The sequence below is a fragment of the Poromitra crassiceps genome (assembly GCF_964638095.1).
Source record: "Poromitra crassiceps genome assembly, chromosome: 22".
NCBI lineage: Eukaryota > Metazoa > Chordata > Actinopteri > Beryciformes > Melamphaidae > Poromitra > Poromitra crassiceps.
The window spans coordinates 6,842,063-6,865,153 of NC_139647.1; the positions used below are offsets into that span (position 1 = coordinate 6,842,063).

A 23,091-nucleotide genomic window follows, 5' to 3' on the forward strand; every position below is an offset into this window, starting at 1 on the left:
CATTCTAGAGGGAGCATATTATTGTAGTAAACTTGTATTACATCAGTATAAAATACCCCCCCCCCCCCCAACCCTAACCACACACACACACACACACACACACACACACACACACACACACACACACACACACAAGGAACACTCATTCATAATAAGTATTATTATTTACCACACAAGATACTACAGGACACACTACAGGATTGGGAAGTACGGGAATAGGGTGGTCTAAGGAGACTGGAGCCTCGTGTGGAGTCATTATGACATTGGTAATTGTATGCAAACGGCTCTTTTTCCCTTCTTTAGAAATATTTGCATGAAAAAATTTGCAAAATCAGCATTGGATACAGACAAGCTAGAGCTAGGAGGTCTATAGATACATAGATACAGGCCTGGTGGCTTTCAACAAACACAGCCTCAGCAGAAAAGGCTTAATACTTTTCAACGTCATGTCTTCTTTTATAGACCATGTTAGGATCGAGATATAAAGAGATGCTCCTCTGCATCTATGTATATGCTTATAGTTGTTGAATTCATACAAATCAGCATTGTCTTTAGTCAACCAAGTTTCCGTTAGCCCCATTACACTGAAGGAGAAGTCAAGGTTAGTCAAACAAAGACATAAAGTATCGTAGTTTTTTGGCAGGCTGTGGACATTGATATGAATGAGGGAAAAGTCACTCTTCATTTTTGGTTTAGTGCCTGAGCAGGATGAGTTAAACCCAAGATAAATCAGTGCTGGGACACTTCCTCATTTAGGGGCCGTTATTAGGTGCAATTGATGATACCTTTTCAGCTGGACACTGACATGTGTCAGTTGAAGGTGGGGCTGGCTGAGCTCTGTCAGTTGAAGGTGGGGCTGGCTGAGCTCTGTCAGTTGGAGGTGGGGCTGGCTGAGACAGCATCTGCGGGAGCTGGCCCGTCACCAGGGGAGGGAGCTGGCCCGTCACCAGGGGAGGAGGGCTAGTGCCATTAAACTTCTTGGCCTCAGACTGGATCGATAAAAAGATTTCATCATTTAGACACCCTCCTATATGTCATGACTCATGTTTGATAAATGGTATAAAAAAAAAAAAATCCAAACCAGTTATAATTCAATACATATACGGCCCAGAGTGGTATAGGGAGGTTAAAAAATAAAACCCATACATTGCAGTTACAACTAGGGGACCTGTACTCAGTGGACTCAAGTCCCACTCAAGGTTATGACGATTCCCTTCCAGTAACTTTACACGTGACATGACAGCATGCTTATGCAGACACATCATTCTAAGAGGTCAAAGGTCATGTCTCCATTTGGAATCAGTGTAACATTACCTGGCTTCCATTGATTAAACACTGATGGGGGAACCTTGGCTTTACTTACGAGGACCGAGATGTCTTCTATGTCTCAATGTCTGAACTCAAACACTGAATTGTCCTCGTGGTACATTATGTATGTTCTCCTCATTTTACCAGTGTCCTTTATGGGTGGTTGTCAATACTGCAGTGAAACATGATGATACTTTACCTTTGGTTCCAGCTCACAGCAGTTTTCCATCTCGGCCATGTAGGGGTCACAGTAGAGAAGAATCTGTTGAAGTTCAACCTGTAGAAAAGAAAAGAAGTGTCATTAAAGGACCATCTCAGCAAATAAATCTTTCAGAGGGGGGGGGGGGAGCGAAAGAAATATAGTAATGTCACAAGTAACCGAGCGAATTACCTTTGATACGAAGTAATAAGTAAAGTAATTTGATTACTTTTTAAAGGAGTACTAAGTACTTAGTAACTATTTACATTCCTGAGTAACTTCCCCAACACTTATATGGAGAGACAGAAAAAAAAAACATGTTTTCAATGCCTTTTGGCGCCATTGGGATTGATAAGGTGAGTGAATGTCTGTCCCTGTAAGACAGAATGTCTGTCCCTGTAAGACAGAATGTCTGTCCCTGTAAGACAGAAACTGGAGATGGGCAACAATCGTCCTAAAACGAGTCCAGGTGAAACCATTTAAATACTGTCAGCCCTACCGCTACAGTGTAGCTATTCAGCTGGACTCAAAACAAACATTGTTAGTCACAGCCAGACGTGAAGTCTACTGCTCCCTGCTGCTGTGGAGTAAGAAAAAAGTGTTTAGACAAAGTGAGCCTGTGACATTACATCCACAGGCCGTCCGTCTTCCATGCGGGTGGTGATGAGCGTGCGTCCGCTGGGGCCGACGCGGTCCCTCTCATCGGTCAGCCGCCTCTCGATGAGCTTACAGTCCACGTAGACGGACACCATGTTGCTGTGGACAGAGACGCCCAGCTTGTGCCACTGGCGATCAAACAGGGTGTGCAGCTCGCGGCTCTTAAACGTGTAGTGGAGGGTGTTTTTCAGCAGCCCCCGGCTGGAGAACTCCACCACCCTCTTGGCACCATCCACAACAACAGACACCTAAGGGTGCACAGAAATTTATTGAAAATAAATTCATCTCCAACATAATTTTTTTCCCCCATACTGGAACGCTCGTAAGAAATTCAAATCTCCAAGGGGACCCACCTGAGTGCCTCCTGATTGGTCGAATACCTGCCAAAGAAACCAGCGGTCTTTTTTTGTAGTTTTTCTTAGCCGGAAGATGGTAACGAGAGAGTATTCACTTGAAAGCCCATTTGGAAATATGAATCTAGAAAAAAAATACATACATGGTCAGAATTTCAATGAACTCAATTATTGACCCCATCATAACAATGACAAGTTAAATAGAAATGAATGAATGAATCATATCAAGTCTGAAAATATGAGCGTATCTAAAGTTCCATGAGTACAGTAACACTTCTCAACAATTCAACAGAGAAATAGAGAGAGAGACATTCAGTGGCTGTAGAGTAAACGAGCCAATCAGCTTGACTGAATCAATAAAGTATTTCAATATCCTGCTGCTGCAGAGTGATGCTCATATAAATAAAGCTGACAAACAAGAGTCCATTTCACTTAATTAATTTGATTCTGGCGTCCGTGTCATTCAGATAATGAAAATGTGCTTCTTAACCCTTTTGGCTTGTGACCTCATAAAACAAAGTGGCCCAACAGTTCAACCAAAGAAAGATTTTCCCCTTTCCTTTTTGCAGTATGGGGGCTTAAAAACTATTCACACGATACATATACAATACATTTGTACAGTATAACAAAGATATTTTTTTATTCTGTTCCATTAATTATCCCGCGACCACCAAACATTATCTCTCGTCCCTCCGCTGGGTCTCAACCCCCAGGTTGAAAACTCAGTATAGTGCAGTATACGTAGCTCTGTTATACTCAGTATAGTGCAGTATAGCTCTGTTATACTCAGTATAGTGCGGTATAGCTCTGTTATACTCAGTATAGTGCAGTATAGCTCTAGGCTGTTATACTCAGTATAGTGCAGTATAGCTCTGTTATAATCAGTATAGTGCAGTATAGCTCTGTTATACTCAGTATAGTGCAGTATAGCTATGTTATACTCAGTATAGTGCAGTATAGCTCTGTCAGTATAGTGCAGTATAGCTCTGTCAGTATAGTGCAGTATAGCTCTAGGCTTATGTGTGTGAGTTTGTGGAGTTAATCTGTAAAGATGAACTGCAAGTTGGTGTTTATAGCTGATAAAATCCAGTTATAGGGAAAATATACTGTAAAGCTTGTAGGGAAATATGACCATATTTGAAATCATACTGACTCTCTCAATTTTTATTGTATTTTATTCAGGGACTCACCCCACCCACCTGCTTGTTTTTATACATTTTACCCTTCCCAAATGCTCTCCCTCTAACACCACGACGTCCAGATGAGACTGCATTAAAACATTAACAGTCAAAAGTCAAAGCAGCATAAACATAATAAATCACCATCGGCAAAAATAATAATAATGCAATGATAAGGTCATTGCGGAGGCAGAGCACAGCCTGGGGGGAGCGAGAGAGTTCCTCCAGACAGGTGGGGAATGAGTTTCCTCCCCGATAGATCATGTCCTATTCTCTTGGAGCTTGAGACCTCCTCCTCCTACTCTGTGCGCCCTGGTGGGGAAACGCGCTACACGACTCAAATGATAAATACACCGAGTTACAGCGCCCGCAAAAAAATCAAACGCTTCCGTGAGAGGCTGAGGACCGGGAAGCTTTTCCCGTTGCCCAAGGGCTAAAAGACTATTTCAGCTGCACGTGAAGAGGAGAAGCGAGACTCTTTAGAAAAACCAGGATTGATGGAATAATTTCACCGCATAATTCCCTGCTGGCCATGCATAGAACTGCTTGTAAGGAGTGTATAGCACAAAACATAATGAGAGCCAGCAAATTATGCAGGTAAACTATGAAAAGGGGAGAGATCTCCAAAGGGTTGATGCAGCACAGCGAAAGCTGTTGCACAGAAATACATTTGAGTGGATGGAATACGATGGAGACGCTCTGCAGAACCCCTGTGCGTCGCAGTGATCTGTGGGGTGCTGGAGTTCACACGGCGGGTTCACACGCTGCCCGCCTGAGTCTGCTCCTGTTTCAAAACACAAACTGTCTGCGCTGCCTGCACACCTGATCTCCCGGGGCCCAAGGGGTTAAAGTTCACGACCCCTGTGCTGCCCCCGCCATCTGTGGCTCAGCCAGGCTCCTGACAGCCTACTTTAGCTTTGATCGCTGCTTTTCTGATTCTGTTTGCCATAGAGAGAGAGAGAGGTAGACAGAGAGAGAGAGAGAGAGAGAGAGAGAGAGGTAGAGAGAGTGAGAAAGAGGTAGACAGAGATACAGAGGTAGAGAGAGAGAGAGGTAAACACAGAGAGAGAGAGAAAGAGGTAGACCAAGAGAGAGAGAGTTAGAGAGAGAGAGAGGTAAACAGAGAGAGAGAGGTAGAGAGAGTGAGAAAGAGGTAGACAGAGATACAGAGGTAGAGAGAGAGAGAGAGAGGTAAACACAGAGAGAGAGAGAGAGAGAGAGAGAGAGAAAGAGGTAGACCAAGAGAGAGAGAGGTAGAGAGAGAGAGAGAGCGAGGTAAACAGAGAGAGAGAGGTAGAGAGAGTGAGAAAGAGGTAGACAGAGATACAGAGATACAGAGAGAGGTAGAGAGAGAGAGAAAGAGAGAGAGAGAGGTAGAGAGAGAGGTAGAGAGAGAGAGAGAGAGAGAGAGAGAGAGAGAGAGAGAGAGAGAGAGAGAGAGAGAGAGAGAGGGTAGAGAGACACTCCTCAGCATGCTTTAATAAGTGCTAATGAACGAGCGGTTGTTTGGATGAGTGGGGCCGGGCTAATTTTCCTGCTCAGCGTGCCAACATTATCATTTAGATTCATTAGACTGTGATATTTATATCATTTAGATTCATTAGACTGTGATATTTATATCATTTAGATTCATTAGACTGTGATATTTATATCATTTAGATTCATTAGACTGTGATATTTATGATAATTATTATTAAGGTCGCTCAGGGTGGCTGTTCAGGGGGTTGGGGGGAATAGCGTGATCCTCCCACGTGCTACGTCCTGCCGGTGACACCCCTCGCTGTCAGGTGAAAAGAAATGGCTGGCGACTGCACATGTATCGGAGGAAGCATGTGCAAGTGTACAGCTTATGCATTTCAAAACCCACTGCACTGCCTGCAAATAATAACCTGCCTCGGTTGAGTAAGTGTGGGGACTCGGCTGAGTAAGTGTGGGGACCCTCGGCTGAGTAAGTGTGGGGACCCTCGGCTGAGTAAGTGTGGGGACCCTCGGCTGAGTAAGTGTGGGGACCCTCGGCTGAGTAAGTGTGGGGACCCTCGGCTGAGTAAGTGTGGGGACCCTCGGCTGAGTAAGTGTGGGGACCCTCGGCTGAGTAAGTGTGGGGACGCTCGGCTGAGTAAGTGTGGGGACTCGGCTGAGTAAGTGTGAGGACCCTCGGCTGAGTAAGTGTGGGGACGCTCGGCTGAGTAAGTGTGGGGACCCTCGGCTGAGTAAGTGTGGGGACCCTCGGCTGAGTAAGTGTGGGGACCCTCGGCTGAGTAAGTGTGGGGACCCTCGGCTGAGTAAGTGTGGGGACCCTCGGCTGAGTAAGTGTGGGGACCCTCGGCTGAGTAAGTGTGGGGACCCTCGGCTGAGTAAGTGTGGGGACCCTCGGCTGAGTAAGTGTGGGGACTCGGCTGAGTAAGTGTGGGGACTCGGCTGAGTAAGTGTGGGGACTCGGCTGAGTAAGTGTGGGGACTCGGCTGAGTAAGTGTGGGGACCCTCAGCTGAGTAAGTGTGGGGACCCTCGGCTGAGTAAGTGTGGGGACCCGCGGCACAAATTGCAATACATTTTCTTTCCTGAAGTGTTGCCACAAACAAATTGCACACATCCAGACAGAGCGTCCACAGTCCTTTGTATCGACATTCAAGGGAGATACAAATGTTTGTTTGTAACTTTTGGTTCATTTTTGGTTGATTTAATGGCGATGTGCCCCTGGAACATCTCTATTTGGAGGGCCAGGAAGCCCCTCCCCCTTCACCCTATAGAGACACAGGGGAGCGCGTCATCATTCAGAAACCACAAACATCAGCATTTTTCTTCTCACCAATTCTCAATGGCTTCCTCCCCTACAAAAAACTTGAACTGCCAATTTTTTACATTCGTTGTCTGCGCAGCCCCACCACACAACAGCTTTTAGCTATGTTTAATTCAAGGAAAATGATGCTGGTGTGTGGAAATGAATGGAGCTTTTTCCCCCGTGATGGGCGTGGCCTATTTCATGCAGTGTCTCTATTCACCTTATGTAGCCACGCCCATTTGACCCGGTTGTGTGGCCGTATCAAAACTTCCGGCTAAAAATAAAATAAAATAAAATGGCTGGCTGCTCCAATATCATCTAACTCTGAATTAACCTATAATTTAGCCAATTGTATGTAACATACCAAATAAAAGCAAACGGCAATGTCTAAGAATGCAACGCCATGTAACTGGCTCGTTAAGTCTCGCATTCCAGGGAATTACGTTAACGTCTGCGGGTCTTATTGACGTTAGTGGCTCGAGCGCAACTCAGAAGAGAGAAAACTATCTGAAGCTTTCTTTGTTGGAGTCCAGGTATGTTTTACAAGAAAGTGCTCGTCATTGTCGACGATAACGTTATCTGACCTGGCTAACAGTGGATACTCGCTTGCTTGCTGTGTACCGGCTCAAAGTAGTAGGCTACGTTCTTTATTTTACCCCCTTCACTGTCCGCTCCAAAAACAACTCTCTTATTTTGCGCCGTGACCGCCGGAAGTGTTAAAAGGACCCCGGAAGAATTTGGCCCACTGTAAGGTCTGAACATAAGGTGAATAGGTCTGATGCCAAAGAGAATGGGGACACCCTCCCCCTCCACGGGAACACGCAACACGGAGGGTTACGGGCTAAGTGGTAGGGCCAAGGTGGAGAAGTGGGATTGGGCCTTAGGGACGCAATGAATTCCATTTTTCATGAAGCACGACAAAGCGTCCTCTCTGGGACGTATCAGCACTGTCGGAATGTGTCTGAACGCTTGGCCCAAAGTCCCCCTTATATAATCTGTGACGACGCTTTGACAGAATGTCTCAGCAACACTACCGGTCTGGAAGCACCTTTAGTCTCCTCGCTTTGCAACACATCCCAGCAGGCTTTTATAGACGCTTTCAACTTGACAACATAAACATTCTTAAAGGAACACTCTGCCCATTTTCAACCAGCTTTGTATCATTAGAACATCAGTAGTATATCAGAAAACTGTAAACTTTTTTGAAGTCTGTCATTTAATTTGACAGTTATTGAGTGTTAAAGTGTGGACCAGTGACATCACTGGTCCACACTAACTCAAATTAATAACTCATTAACTCAAATCAACTCTCAATAACTGTCAAACTAGATGAATGATGAATAGTTTGACAGTTATTGAGAGTTGATTTGAGTTAATGAGTTATTAATTTGAGTTAGTGTGGACCAGTGATGTCACTGGTCCACACTTTAACACTCAATAACTGTCAAATTAAATGACAGACTTCAAAACAGTTTACAGTTTTCTGATATACTACTGATGTTCTAATGATACAAAGCTGGTTGAAAATGGGCAGAGTGTTCCTTTAAATTGCCCCTAGCTTACTTCCTGTTGCAGTGTTTGCCAGTACAACAGCTGACAGGAAATAAGCGAGGTTTCAAATTAAGCAATAAGCCCCAAGAGGCTCAAACCTTTTCTGTCATGCCCCACTTTGGAGGAGGAAAAATGTTCATGCCCCACCTCCCCAACAAAATTGTAACAAAAGGGTCCAAGTTAAACTTTTATTGAAATAACATCAAGATCGTAACCATTCCTTTCTATTTTCTTTCAGTAATGTTGTCCTGATAAAAAACAACTTCCATTTCAACTTGATACAAAATCGTGTGACTGCTACATCTGTAAACAGAAATTGCAATTGCAATCACTTTGCTAGAACAAACAAAGTTAACCAGATTGCTCCATCAGATAAAAAAAATCTAATGAAATGTGCAATCACTTTGTTATAACGATATCAATAAAGTTCTATCTGTGCAAAAAAATAAGAAATATTTGACAAGAAAAATGTGCAGTCTGTGCACTGTATTAGTGGCTGCAATGAACCCTGTTTTGCACTGCACATATTTTCAAAATAATATCAATAAAGTGCAACCTGTGCAAAACTAAACAAATACACGTTCAAATATTTGGCAATAGGAATGAACCATCCATGGAATGAATGCGAAGTCACTACAGAAGCGGGGTTCATTTATTGCTCACGGGGGAAAGAAGTCAGACATCAAAACATTGGTTCCACGCTGCATTTCTGCATTTCTCCCTGCGCCCCCCCCCCCCCTGTTTTGCCATTGCGCCCCACGGGGGGGCCCGCCCCACACTTTGAGAAACACTGCTGTAAAACATGGCCTCACACAATTCTATGAAAAGTGTCTCTAAAGCACAAATGTCCATGAAATCAGAAGGTTGTACAGTAGATCACCGTGAAACAGCTTCAACAAGCTCCATTAGGCTGCTCTGTAGATTTGGCTCACAATGTGATCACTGACACTGCGTCCCAGCACACATCACAGTGGGCATATTGCCAGGAGCTGTGTCATGTTTATCCATTACACGCATCATTCATGCTAGCAAAGGACTACAGCTTCCTCCCAGAGCCAATCCTCCTTCCTGTTTAAAAGTGCGAGTCCTGCGGGTGCCAGTATGACAGATGACTATGCGACTAATCGAGCCAAATCAAACGCACGCCCGTGATTTGGGCAAAGGATACTCTTTCTCTTTCTACCAGGGGAGACTTCAGTCCACTGAGCCGGCCAAGTTACGCTCGCGTGTGTGTGTGCTGCGATGTGTGAGTAAGGCTACTCTGTTGTCATGATGCCAGTGGAGATAAATGTAGCTCTGAATGCTAGCAACGCTGTTTGGGCATACGCCTTTTCTGCATATTTGTTGACAGGGCCTGGTGTTTCAGGTAAGAACTAGGCCAAGGTTGTTGTTGTTGTTGTTTTTTTTACAGATGATGAAAGTGCAGATGGCAAGCTTTCAAATGATGTGCCATACATTGGAATCTGAAAATAGTTGAAGATATGCTCGTCCTCCTAAAAGCAACATTCAGAGAAAATGGCCCTGAAAGTTGGTGAACAAGCTTAGTTTGACCTGAACAAGCTTAGTTTGCTAACAAATGATAAGTATGTAGTGTGTAGTGTAGTGATCCTAAAACTGTTGTTTGTTTGAGTGTTCTTCAACATCTGAATTTGCGTAATATCAAAAAAGGAAGTGACAAAGATTTTTTTTTTTTTTCCAAGAAAGAAAAAAAAAACTTTTATCTTGATTTGTGCGATTTCCCTGGTTGCCTACCGTTACCCCATTCATCGGACCGTGTCACATATTCTTTAAGGGCAGTTTAGAGTACAGCCATTTCTGATCGGCCGATGCTGTGGCTCATAAAAAGTAGAAATACTAGGCGATAGGAGAACGCATCGCAGAGGCACAGTTTCATTTCATTCGCCTCATTCTCATTTCCTCTCAAGACGTGGAGGTAGAGAAACAAGAGAGGTAGCAGTACTGTCTTGAGCCCACGATGGGGTCAAAGTTCAATCCAAATGAAGATGGGCGCAACTATCACCACAAAGATGCCATATCGCCCGTCGCTGGAAGTATAAACATTTATCGTTGCCACCGACGATGGAATATGATCCTGGTCGCTCGCTACCACCATAAAGCGCTGTACTATAGACCAAATCAGCGGGGATGTTTACTTCCGGTTACCCCTGGTTACGGCTGGTTACGGCACAAACTGACGTGTTGAAGACAAAAACAGACAAAGAAGACCAAAATGGTTCGTTCGTGTTGTGTTGTTGGGTGTCCAGTGACCATAAAGAGCGGGTCAAGATTTGGATTATTCAGAATTCCCTCTGCAAAGGGCAAACATGAGCAAAGAGAACTCTGGATTCGGCGGCACAGGCTTACTACAGCTACAACATCCGGGTTCCGAGCTGTATCCGAGCGGCGTCAGTAGCCTCTGTCTGTAACGTAACGTTAACGAGTCTGCAAAAAAACAGCGAGTTTGACAGTTGTAAATAAACGTTATTAGCTAGCTAACACTACATAAAACAAACACAGAAGAAAGGCTAGATACGTCGGACAAGCATGTTTACCAACCGTTTAAACATTTAAATTGAAAGTAGTCGGCCGAAAACAACCAGAGTTAAACAGCATTTATTTGACAACACGCAAATTTAAACCTGGCGCCTTCCCGAAGTGGTACCCGGAAGTAAATGTTGTTTACATGGTGACGTCACGGTGATTTGGTCTATAAACTGCCCTTTATGCAGACAGGTGAAGGTGATAGTTCGCCACAACACACCCATTTTCTAAAATTCAATCGACTAAATGAATTTTTTTTGGATTCATTTATTATCTCCGACAAATGTGGAATTATTTGTATGATATTATGACGTGTGTGTGCCAGTGAGCTGTTCACACAACAGTTACAGTCCCTGGACATTTGGATTTGACCGTTAATAAATATGTAGCACTTTATTTTACAGCATTTTAAACACCTGGTATGAAAAAGATAATTATGTCGTAAGAAGAAGATATTACTGATAATTAACAATAAATCCCAGGTAATTATAATGGTGTATAATGTGGAAACCTGTATCAGGTAAGTGACAAGTTAATACCAGGTACTTACTGATACTAACAAGGTGCAATGCGTTCAGTAAGTGTGCAGTACTCCTGTTAATTCAACATTACCAGGTTAATATGTGTATTTTTCATGGGTAATACAATACTAGCAAGAGGACTGTAAATAAAGTGACGACATTCCCACAGCAATTTTGCAGTGACTTAATTATATTTTGTGGGATTAATAATATAAAAGTCAAAAGGTACCACTCATAGTCACTCAAGCAGCATTACTTGTTAACAATTACCATATCAGTGACAAAATCAATGAGCAACACTGCGGGAAAAGGATTGAAAATAAATAAATTGACGACACATTATAATTTTAACAATGGTAAAGATTGTGTGTTAATGTTGACATCATAAGCATGATGTCCTGGATGAGAGCTTTGGACTTGGCCATTGTTGGTACCTCATGTAAAGTTACTGTGACTCTGCAATGTGTCATCACTCATCACTCGATATGAATGAACAGGATTGTAGCTTGCAGCAAAGCAGAAGACACTGGGCGCGTGTGGCTGCTGATGAACTGTGTGTGTGTGTGTGTGTGTGTGTGTGTGTGTGTGTGTGTGTGTGTGGCTGCTGATGAGCTGTGGTGTGTGTGTGTGTGTGTGTGTGTGTGTGTGTGTGTGTGGCTGCTGATGAGCTGTGTGAGAAGAGACAGTATGGACACTCAGTTGTTGAGTAGCACTGCAAACAGAGCCTGCAGGATTTACATTCATTAACTATGGGAGAAAGTTTGACACACGCGGATAGTGAAGATTTATTCATGGTTCCACATATAAATGCAATTCAAATACGGGTAAATATATCAGACCCTAATTAATACAAAGGCAAAACATACTGTAGCTATATTTGTGAGGAGTAGGGATGGGAATAGACTTGATCTTTGTGGAGTAGAGATGGGAATTGACTTGATCTTTATGAATTAATTTTTTATTTTAAACAGATCAAACATAAAATCACTCTGGTGATATTTTTGTTGATTGATTTCGTTGGTTCACCCGTTGGTTCACCTGTTTGTTTGTTTATTTATTTTTTTCCTTTCTTTTCTCCTTCTTTTATATTATTATTATTATTTTTTTTTTAGTTTTAACTGATTGTTTGATTGTCTGTTTTTCTTTTATCATAGTGTTTTATTTATTTACATTCTCTTGTCAATAAGGTGAGATACTATAAGCCCCTCCGGGTTTCTTTCCCTCACCTGCACAATTTTGTGTTAAGTTACTTGTTGTTGTTGTATTGTCTGTTTGTTTTTGTTTTTTCCTCTGTGCAAATAAAACAACAATTATTATATAAAATAAATAAATAAAACAATAAATGTGTGGTGCCAAGGAGCTGGCTGGATATGAGCCAGATCTAGAGAGGTAAGCATGGATCTGTGCATGTCCTGACAGTAAAGATCTAGAGAGGTGAGCATGGATCTGTGCATGTCCTGACAGTAAAGATCTATAGAGGTGAGCATGGATCTGTGCATGTCCTGACAGTAAAGACCTAGAGAGGTGAGCATGGATCTGTGCATGTCCTGACAGTAAAGATCTAGAGAGGTGAGCATGGATCTGTGCATGTCCTGACAGTAAAGATCTAGAGAGGTGAGCATGGATCTGTGCATGTCCTGACAGTAAAGATCTAGAGAGGTGAGCATGGATATGTGCATGTCCTGACAGTAAAGATCTAGAGAGGTGAGCATGGATCTGTGCATGTCCTGACAGTAAAGATCTCGAGAGGTGAGCATGGATCTGTGCATGTCCTGACAGTAAAGATCTAGAGAGGTGAGCATGGATCTGTGCATGTCCTGACAGTAAAGATCTAGAGAGGTGAGCAAGGATCTGTGCATGTCCTGACAGTAAAGATCTATAGAGGTGAGCATGGATCTGTGCATGTCCTGACAGTAAAGATCTAGAGAGGTGAGCATGGATCTGTGCATGTCCTGACAGTAAAGATCTCGAGAGGTGAGCATGGATCTGTGCATGTCCTGACAGTAAAGATCTAGAGAGGTGAGCATGGATCTGTGCATGCCCTGAGAGTAAAGTGAGAGATGTTTCAGGGGCTGTGCATGTCCTGACAGTAAAGATCTAGAGAGGTGAGCATGGATCTGTGCATGTCCTGACAGTAAAGATCTCGAGAGGTGAGCATGGATCTGTGCATGCCCTGAGAGTAAAGTGAGAGATGTTTCAGGGGCTGTGCATGTCCTGACAGTAAAGATCTAGAGAGGTGAGCATGGATCTGTGCATGTCCTGACAGTAAAGATCTAGAGAGGTGAGCATGGATCTGTGCATGTCCTGACAGTAAAGATATATAGAGGTGAGCATGGATCTGTGCATGTCCTGAGAGTAAAGTGAGAGATGTTTCAGGGGCTGTGCAGGGGCACAGGGCCCCTCACTGGCCCGCCTGCCCTCGCCCTGGCTCTCCTCCCCCCAGCTGACATGCAATACCACCCGTCAAAGTACTCAGATAATTGGATATGAGAAGGATCACGCTGTCTGCACTGCAATCGCCTGACCGTCAGCAGTGTCATTGAGAAGCAACAGCTACTCGCACCGTGGGCCAGACTGGAGCTAAGGGCTAGCTGGAGTGGAGCAGATGTATTTGGGTCTGGCTGATGGACTGAATAGGGAATTGGATCACAAATCACCTGGCTCAAAGATCCCTCCGCTAACCAGAGAGAGTGGCGGCGACTGTTTACAGCGGCATGTCTTGTAAAAAATACTAAAAATATCCTCTCCTTCCCAGAAGAAGGACAGAGTGTTCTCTTTCACTTTTATGATCTAAGGACAAAACAATGAACATCTCAACGCTTTACATTTGATATTGGAGGTTTACGCTGCAGGTCATCCTTGATGCAACTAAGACTGTACGCCCAGAGTTAAAACTTTAATAGGCTTTCATAAAAAATCATATCAAATTCCATTCTCTACCATATTGCACATCAAGGTGAAGACCATTTAGCAGAGCCATCGGTTGACCAGGGAATAAAGGCCTTCAGTAAATTGCACCTTGGCGTCTCATTTATGTAGTAGTTTTAATATTCCTGCCTCATTATACTTGCTCAGTTACACCTTAATGTCCGCCCTTTTTACCCCGGAGGAGATTTGCAGAATCAATGTAATATATATTAATTCTGTTTAAATGATTCTCTGTCTTAACAGCTCACCCCACACTTTGCCCTTATTAGCCAAAGCGAATGAAACTAGTGCTGTGAGGAAGGTCTATACGGGTTAGCTAGAGTGAAGCTCTCATAAAACCAACTCATGGCTTCACTGCTTCTTCCTCAGAACAGCAGCTGATCTGCAGGCAAGCAGATCTAAATCCTGAGAATATCATGTGATCCTGAGAATATCATGGTGTGCAGAACACCCCCTATATCAGATGGCTTCTGCAGCGTTTGATTTTGTGCTAGAGCGCAATGTTTGAATTGCAATTAAGGACTCAACTCTCAGAACCTCAACACATATGAGGGGGCAAAATAACAGTAAAACTAGCCTACCTGTTCACTAGCCTACCTGTTCACTAGCCTACCTGTTCACTAGCCTATCTGTTCACTAGCCTATCTGTTCATCTAAATGAGCACTTGGCTTTATGATTGTTTATAGCATTCACAACACAAAAGAAACATGTATTCCAGGATGTTTGCATTGTGTTGTGGGGAGGAGACACAAGAGTAGGAATTCTGAAACTGCAGACAGAGAAATTATTTACTGGAAGCTGTCAGGCCTAGAGGTCTTCTTTCTGAGGACCAGACCACAACATTTCAACCACCATGAACCACACACACACACGAGTGCACTACTCACTCCGTTAGCTAGCGGGCTGCATCCCAAACGAACACGCACACGCGCGCACCCCCCCCCCCCACACACACACACACACACAAGTGCGGTACTCACTCCGTTGGCTTAATGAGCGGGCTGCTTCCCAAACGAAATGATGGCCTGTCTTCTGTGACTGTTCCCTTTCGGAGAAGAAACTTTTCTGTCAGATCAAATCCTGTGAACGAGATCAGCAGGTGTGACTAGATTCATACAGGTAAACACTATGATAGATCAGCAGGTGTGACTAGATTCATACAGGTAAACACTATGATAGATCAGCAGGTGTGACTAGATTCATACAGGTAAACACTATGATAGATCAGCAGGTGTGACTAGATTCATACAGGTAAACACTATGATAGATCAGTAGGTGTGACTAGATTCATACAGGTAAACACTATGATAGATCAGCAGGTGTGACTAGATTCATACAGGTAAACACTATGATAGATCAGCAGGTGTGACTAGATTCATACAGGTAAACACTATGATAGATCAGCAGGTGTGACTAGATTCATACAGGTAAACACTATGATAGATCAGCAGGTGTGACTAGATTCATACAGGTAAGCACTATGATAGATCAGCAGGTGTGACTAGATTCATACAGGTAAGCACTATGATAGATCAGCAGGTGTGACTAGATTCATACAGGTAAGCACTATGATAGATCACCAGGTGTGACTAGATTCATACAGGTAAGCACTATGATAGATCAGCAGGTGTGAGTAGATTCATACAGGTAAACATTATGATAGATCAGCAGGTGTGACTAGATTCATACAGGTAAACACTATGATAGATCAGCAGGTGTGACTAGATTCATACAGGTAAGCACTATGATAGATCAGCAGGTGTGAGTAGATTCATACAGGTAAGCACTATGATAGATCAGCAGGTGTGAGTAGATTCATACAGGTAAACACTATGATAGATCAGCAGGTGTGAGTAGATCCATACAGGTAAACACTATGATAGATCAGCAGGTGTGAGTAGATTCATACAGGTAGGCACTATGATAGATCAGCAGGTGTGAGTAGATTCATACAGGTAGGCACTATGATAGATCAGCAGGTGTGACTAGATTCATACAGGTAAGCACTATGATAGATCTGCAGGTGTGACTAGATTCATACAGGTAAGCACTATGATAGATCAGCAGGTGTGAGTAGATTCATACAGGTAAGCACTATGATAGATCAGCAGGTGTGAGTAGATTCATACAGGTAAGCACTATGATAGAGCAGCAGGTGTGAGTAGATTCATACAGGTAGGCACTATGATAGATCAGCAGGTGTGAGTAGATTCATGCAGGTAAACATTTTTATCATTATTATCTGTACATACCTGTGATTTCTAGGGGACGGTCTAAACTATCTGAAAAACGACGATCCTCTACTGTCAGTGGGGGACATGAGTTATCTAGAGGAAAGAAATAGGATCATGTCATTCTCTTTTTTTTTTCATATCACAAGATCACGGATACAAGAGGCTGGAATGGGTTTTCTCAGGAGGGTGGCTGGCATCTCCCTTAGGAACAAGGTGATAAGCTCAGTCGTCCGTGAGCCTGGGACTCAAGAGTAGAGCCGCTGCTCCTTCGCGTAGAAAGGAGCGAGTTGAGGTGGTGCGGGCATCTGGTAAGGAGGCCACCTGGTGGCCTCCCTAGGCAGGTATTGCAGGCACGTCCAGCTGGGAGAAGACCACAGAGCAGGTCGAGGGCGAGGTGGAGAGATTACCTCCACGCTGTCCTGGGAACGCCTTGGAATCCCCCCAAGTCAGAGCTTGGCTAATGTGGCCAGGGAAAGGGACGTTTGGATTCCCCTGCTGAAACTGCTACCTCCACGACCCGATCCTGGATAAGCTGTTGAAGATGGATGGATGGATGGTGGTACAGTATATATTGTACATGTTATGTATTGTATTGTATTTTTGTGTCGGACCCCATTAAGAATAGCTACAGCAGTTGCTGCAGCTAATGTGGATCCTAATAAACTAAACTAATCTGGCTTCCCGCCTGCAGACACGGCCAAATGTGCCTGTATGGATGCCCTGACAAGCCGGAGGTAACACGGGGGCTCGAACCTGTGACTCTTGTGTTGGTAGGCGGGGAATCTACCGCTGCACTCCCTGGACGCCGTCCGTCGTCCATGTAATTCTCTTTTGAATTGGCTGCGGCAACGTGAAGGTAGAACAGTTTAGCAAGAGATATTAAATTCCCTCTTAAATCAAACTTTACTTCAAATAGCTTATTCACCTGAACAGCCTGGTTAACCAAATGAGTATCACGAGTTGTTGAAATGGATTTGATTTATTGCGCTCTCTCATGCAGCAACACTGTTGACGTTCTCACTTAAAAGTATTTCACCGGCAAATGAGGTTGTAAAGTGGTTTGTAGAGGGTGCAGCTGTTCAATATCTTTTTAAACAAACTTTGGACGAGCTTTATGGAAGTGAAAAGCCTGAATTGATTTCCACAGTGCATTTGCTTTAGGTTTACATACATAAGTTATTAGAGGGAAATTCACCCGATTTTTTTTTGCAGCAATCTGAAAGAGTCGAGTTCAGATTTAGAAACATTCAACTGAGCCAAGACTCATTTGTGATGTAATTAAGACGCAAGCTGCTCCGCCACAGATGAATGGGAGAGCGGCTTTGTGGATCTGGAACCCAGAGTGATTTCTCAGCACTGCCATATTTCTGGTTGCAAACAGTTGGCCCTAGTATGAAACAGACCTCAGCTGAGTCTCTCATCGCATATCAAAGTATTGGAAGTTGGCATTGGTTAGTTTTCAAAAAATAATCAAAGGAACACCTCGCCGATTTTCAACCAGCTTTGTATCATTACAAAATCAGTAGTATATCCGAAAACTGTTAACAGTTTTGCAGGCATTCATTTAGTTTGCCAGTTATTATTAAATGTGTGTTTGTGTTGGAGTGGAAAATAATCTATAGAGTTTTAGTAGGATGACCAAATTATGCATCACTATTTTGTCTACAAGCTCTGCACTTGATAAATATGCATATAGCCCCGCCCAAAAAATAAAAATAAAATAAAAATAAATAAATCATCATCATGGAGTGGGGTTTTAATGCAAAGATGATGTACAGTATGACAAACATGAGCAAGTACAACAACCTAAAAGACAAAAACACGACATCTTCACAGCGTTCCCATCTCATGACTGAGTCCAATTGTTTCAGAAATGCGACCGCAAAAAGGTTCCATAGAATCTGCAATTAAGTTGGAATCGTTCTGTGACAGGATGATGTATGGCTAGAAGAATAATGCTAAGGAAATGTACAGTACACATGCGCACGCACACACACACACACACACACACACACACACACACACACACACACACAAACGCACGCACGCACGCACACACACACACAAACACGCACGCGCACACATACACACACACACACACACAACAAAGCGATTACTTTTGACTGGCCCCGCCCCTCCTTTTCTACCCAATTGTACTTGACCAATCCTCCCTGCTGTCCCGGTCGTTGCTCCACCCCCTCTGCCGATCTGGGGAGAGTTGTAGACTAGCACACGCTTCCTCTGATACATGTGCTGTCGCCAGCCGCTTCTTTTCACCCGACAGTGAGGAGTTTCACCAACAGGACGTAGCACATAGGAGGATCATGCTATTCCCCCCAGTTCCCCTCCCACCAAACGGGCGCCCCAGCCGACCAGAGGAGGCGCTAGTGCAGCGACCAGGACTCATACCCCACTGGCTCTCGTACCCCGCCCCCCCTGCAGACACAGCCAATGGACCCGTTTCACAGGAACCATTTTTGAGGTGGTGAAAGCACAAAGTAAAGCAGGTGTAACCAATACCATTAATGATGGTTCCATTCCGTTTTGGTCAAATGTGCCTCCTGTGCTCCTTCAAAAGAAAAGTGGACGGCAGCGATCACACTGCACTGTACATACCTGTTCTTTCATTCACTGCCATTCCAAAAGTGCAAGGGATGGAATTGACAGTCCAAAGGAAAGCAGTCCATCTCAGCAGGTAACTCATGTCTTTTCTGACACCAGAGAGAGCAGTCCACTTGAAAACCTGCAAGCAAACATTTGGTAAAAAAAATAATTGTGAAACGTAATAGCAATCTTAATTAATGATCGTTCTGCACGCACGTCTGTAGGCGACAATTCCCCCCTTATCAAAGAGAGATGAGAAGACGTCTGCAGCGCGTTCCTCTCAGGCGTCTGAGACAGGCACGCAATGCCCATCAAACTACTGAAATGTCCAATCTCTCATTTGAGGTGATGATAATAAAGCTTGTGAAACATGCCATCTCATATTTAACAGGCAAAATGCAGTAAATTAAGATGACTTTAATAAAGAAATAGGCTGGCACACTTAATTTACTGATACGTACACTGAGAGCTCCAAATTATAAGGAACTCTTTCATATGACTGTTTTGAGTTTCCTCCGTCTCGGTCAGCTCCAATCTGTCATAACGTCAGATTAGCCTGAATTTGTTCAAAATGTTCCGTTTTGTAGCTCCCTCGTCAGACAGTCTGGGACAAGCAGAGCTCTTGGTTTACTCAGAGGAAATCATTGAAGTATCTAGTTATCACTCTTAAGGCTTTTTGCACACCAAGTCCGTATTTTTCGTCCGAAATTCTCAAGGATGAACCGATTAGATTTTGGTGGTCAAAGGTCAAGGTTACTGTGACATAACGACCGCTCGTTTCATGCTCGTTAACGTGAGATCTCAGGAACGCCTTGACGGAATTTCATCTAATTTGCCTCAAACGTCCACTTGGACTCAAGGATGACCTGATTACATTTTGGTGGTCAAAGGTCAAGGTCACTGTGACCTCACGAACGCCATTTTCAAGCTCGGTAACGCCATATGTCAGTAACACCTTGACCAGATTTCTTCACATTTGGCTCAAACGTCAAAGTCTGGACAGATGTGCACGGCGACTGCTCACTTGTTGGCGGAGGCATATATCCGCAGTGCGGTCGTTCTAGTTTTAATTTATAAACGAAATCCATTCAGCATTTTCCCAACGACTTCACAAGTCAATGGCGAGTGGCTTCAGTTTCCCCCCTGCCCAGGGCCGTTACTGGCCCTTTTGGAGCCCTATGTGACATCTTACTGTGGGGCCCCCAAACCACTGTCCTCATAATATCCCTGAATTAACATGAATGACGAGCCATAGTTCATCATCAATAAACCTTCTAATTAATCAATTATGCATAATATTAACAATAACTATGAATCAATCAATCAATATTTTATTTTCGTGTCAGGACAATTGACCATACCACATGCGATTATTATCAGACACATCAACATTCAATAATTTACAAAACATTCCAGTGTGTCACCCAACCAGCAACACATAATACAGCCTACATAAACAGCAGAGCATACAGTACATGGGTCAGCGTGGGGGAAAACGCGGGCCTGGCGGAGATCTGCACTCCACAGGAGTGCACTTTTCTAGTTGTGACTATGTGAAATCCTTGTTGATGCTCAACGATAGACAGGAGCATTTGGCCAGTACCAGTTTGTTGACTCCCTCTTCTGTTATTCCAGCAGTTACCTCAGAGGCCTCTGTTGTTCCAGCAGTTACCTCAGAGGTCACTAAGTGCATCTGCTGTCTGTGTGGTCTGTATGTCAAATCATATCTGTGTAGTCTCTATGTCAAATCATATCTGTGGGGTCTGTATGTCAAATCAGATCTGTGTGGTCTGTATGTCAAATCATATCTGTGTGGTCTGTATGTCAAATCATATCTGTGTGGTCTGTATGTCAAATCATATCTGTTCTTTGTTGAAAATTAACCGTTTAATAAAAGGAGTAGAAATCATACATCTGAGCTGTGAGTTTATAATCATCTCCCTAAAGCTGCTTCTTTTCTCATCAAGTTTTTTCTGATTTTTCTCCCCAGTTGTACTTGTCCAATTCCCCCTGCTCTCCCGCTCTTTGCTCCACCCCCTCTGCCGATCTGGGGAGAGTTGAAGACTTGCACATGCTTCCTCCGATACATGTGCAGTCGCCAGCCGCTTCTTTTCACCTGACAGCGAGGCGTTTCACCGGCAGGACGTAGTGTGTGGGAGGATCACGCTATTCCCCCCAGTCCCCCTCCCCTCGAATAGGCACCTCAACCGACCAGAGGAGGCAGTAGTGCAGCGAACAGGATACACATAGCGTTAATCCGGCTTCCCACCCGCAGACACGGCCAATTGTGCCTGTATGGATGCCAGACCACACGGGCGCTCGAACCTGCAACCCTCATGGTGGTAGACAGGCAATCTACCCCTAAAGCCTCTTCTTGAATGCAAATGAGGTTTACAAGACTCAGGTTTCCAGGCTCTTCATTAAATAGCCTGGACACCTACCACACAGTGCTCTGTGGACATAAAGACAGCACATAAAGACACTGCATGAAATAGGCCACGCCCATCACGGGGGAAAAGCTCCGTTCATTTGCACACACCAGCGTCATTTTCCTTGAATTAAACATAGCTCAAAGCTGTTGTGTGGTGGGCTGCGCAGACAACAAATGTAAAAAATCGACAGTTAAAGTTTTTTTGTACTGAAAACAAGGAAGCCATTGAGAATTGGCGAGAAGAAAAATGTGGATGTTGCTGTCAATGAAGTAAGTTGGAGTGATCATCTTCCGTATATACAATCTTTTTGTGCAACACCCGGCCATGCACGCGACATACTGTAGGAGAACGCCAGGATTGGACGGGAGTTTGTGTTTTCCCCCGTTTTGGCCGTGTTTTCTGAATGATGACGCGTTCCGCAGTGTCTCTATACTTTTCAAATAAAAATACTTGGTTGTATGAGAAGCAGTGCTTCTATGTACCGTATGTATGTTTGTTATAAGCTATTGATATGTTTATGTCACGGCTTCAGTTGTATTCTTCATAGATGAGTTTGAGGCAGCTGATGATCAACAGATGTAAAAGTAATGGTCACAGATGAGCTGTGGGCCTGCACACAATCTGTTGTTGTTACAGGTGACAGAACGATCTAATGGAGGGATAAGACTCCATCTGATGTTGAGATGAATGAAGAATGCAGGTTTCACCCTCCCCATATAATCATTCCAGCTCATATCTGCTAACGCCTTGCATTTTGTTTTTGTCAGACTCTATTAACCCATTGATACCTGATGCAGCATTTGCGTGTATATCCCTCATTTGTGTGTGTATCCCTTTAAGACCGCGAACCGCGTTAACGCGGTTCGCGGTCTTAAAGGGATACACACACAAATGCTGCATCAGGCATCAATGGGTTAATAAACACCTGATTGTTTTTCACCTGTTTTTCACCATCATATATCACTTAAAGTGCTTTTACTAGACATTTACATGAACATTTTACATGGAAATTACCGTACGGATATCCTACCACCTCCGCCCCCCATGTCACTTTTTTTAGTTTGCACTTTATAATTTGAGATTCGTTTCCGTTTGCATCATGATGAGTCAATATGGCTATTCAAATTAATCTTGAATCTCGAAGACTTGTGGGCAGACATGCAGGAACCGAGCCTGGAGCCTCCCGTGACAGCTCAGTCTCTCAACCCATCACACCATGCTGCCTCACTACCATACCATTGGATGGCAAGAGAACCTTAAGTCAGGAAAGTTGACTTAAAAATGTACGTTTTGATTATCCAGGGGGTTCCTCCGTATATAACTCCCCCACTAAAAACATGCAGAAGATCAGATCGTCATCGTCATCCGACCAGTGACGACAACATCCGAAGTTGGTCCCCGGGCGCTGTACGAGAAAGCGACCACTGCTCCTGGCCTGCCCCCCGGAGGAAAGGACATGCCTGGATGGGTTAAATGCAGAGGACACTTTTCACCGGCCACCGTCAGCATGAGTGTGTTGTGGCCGCATGCATGTGTTGTGGTGTTCGTGTGACAATAAAAGACGGGCTTGTCCCGTTACGAGACGGGGACGGGCTTGTCCGTTACGAGAGGGATGGCAAGAGAACCTTAAGTCAGGAAAGTTGATTTAAAAATGTACGTTTTGATTATCTGCTCCAAAAATACAGTCAAAAGCATGAGATATTCAGCTTGAGTGGACTGTCTCTCTCCACCAGGGGTGTAGAGTGCTGTGAGAGTGCAGGGGAGCGGAGATCCCACTCTTTTTAAAATGGGGGGGGGGGGGGGG

The 23,091-nt window shown here is 43.9% G+C and overlaps 1 protein-coding gene across 1 annotated transcript in view; it reads right to left on the reverse strand.

Moving 5' to 3' along the window:
• LOC310796129 (uncharacterized protein) overlaps positions 1–23,091 on the reverse strand; it is a gene marked incomplete at both ends in the record, with an annotated part of 167,935 nt that overhangs the window by 139,694 nt on the left and 5,150 nt on the right. Inside the window, 6 exons of the mRNA XM_083658276.1 lie at positions 786–989; positions 1,508–1,585; positions 2,137–2,412; positions 2,518–2,641; positions 14,998–15,097; positions 16,270–16,344. Of these exons, the coding sequence (XP_083514402.1) occupies positions 786–989; positions 1,508–1,585; positions 2,137–2,412; positions 2,518–2,641; positions 14,998–15,097; positions 16,270–16,344 (857 nt within the window). The remainder of the gene's footprint in view (positions 1–785; positions 990–1,507; positions 1,586–2,136; positions 2,413–2,517; positions 2,642–14,997; positions 15,098–16,269; positions 16,345–23,091) is intronic.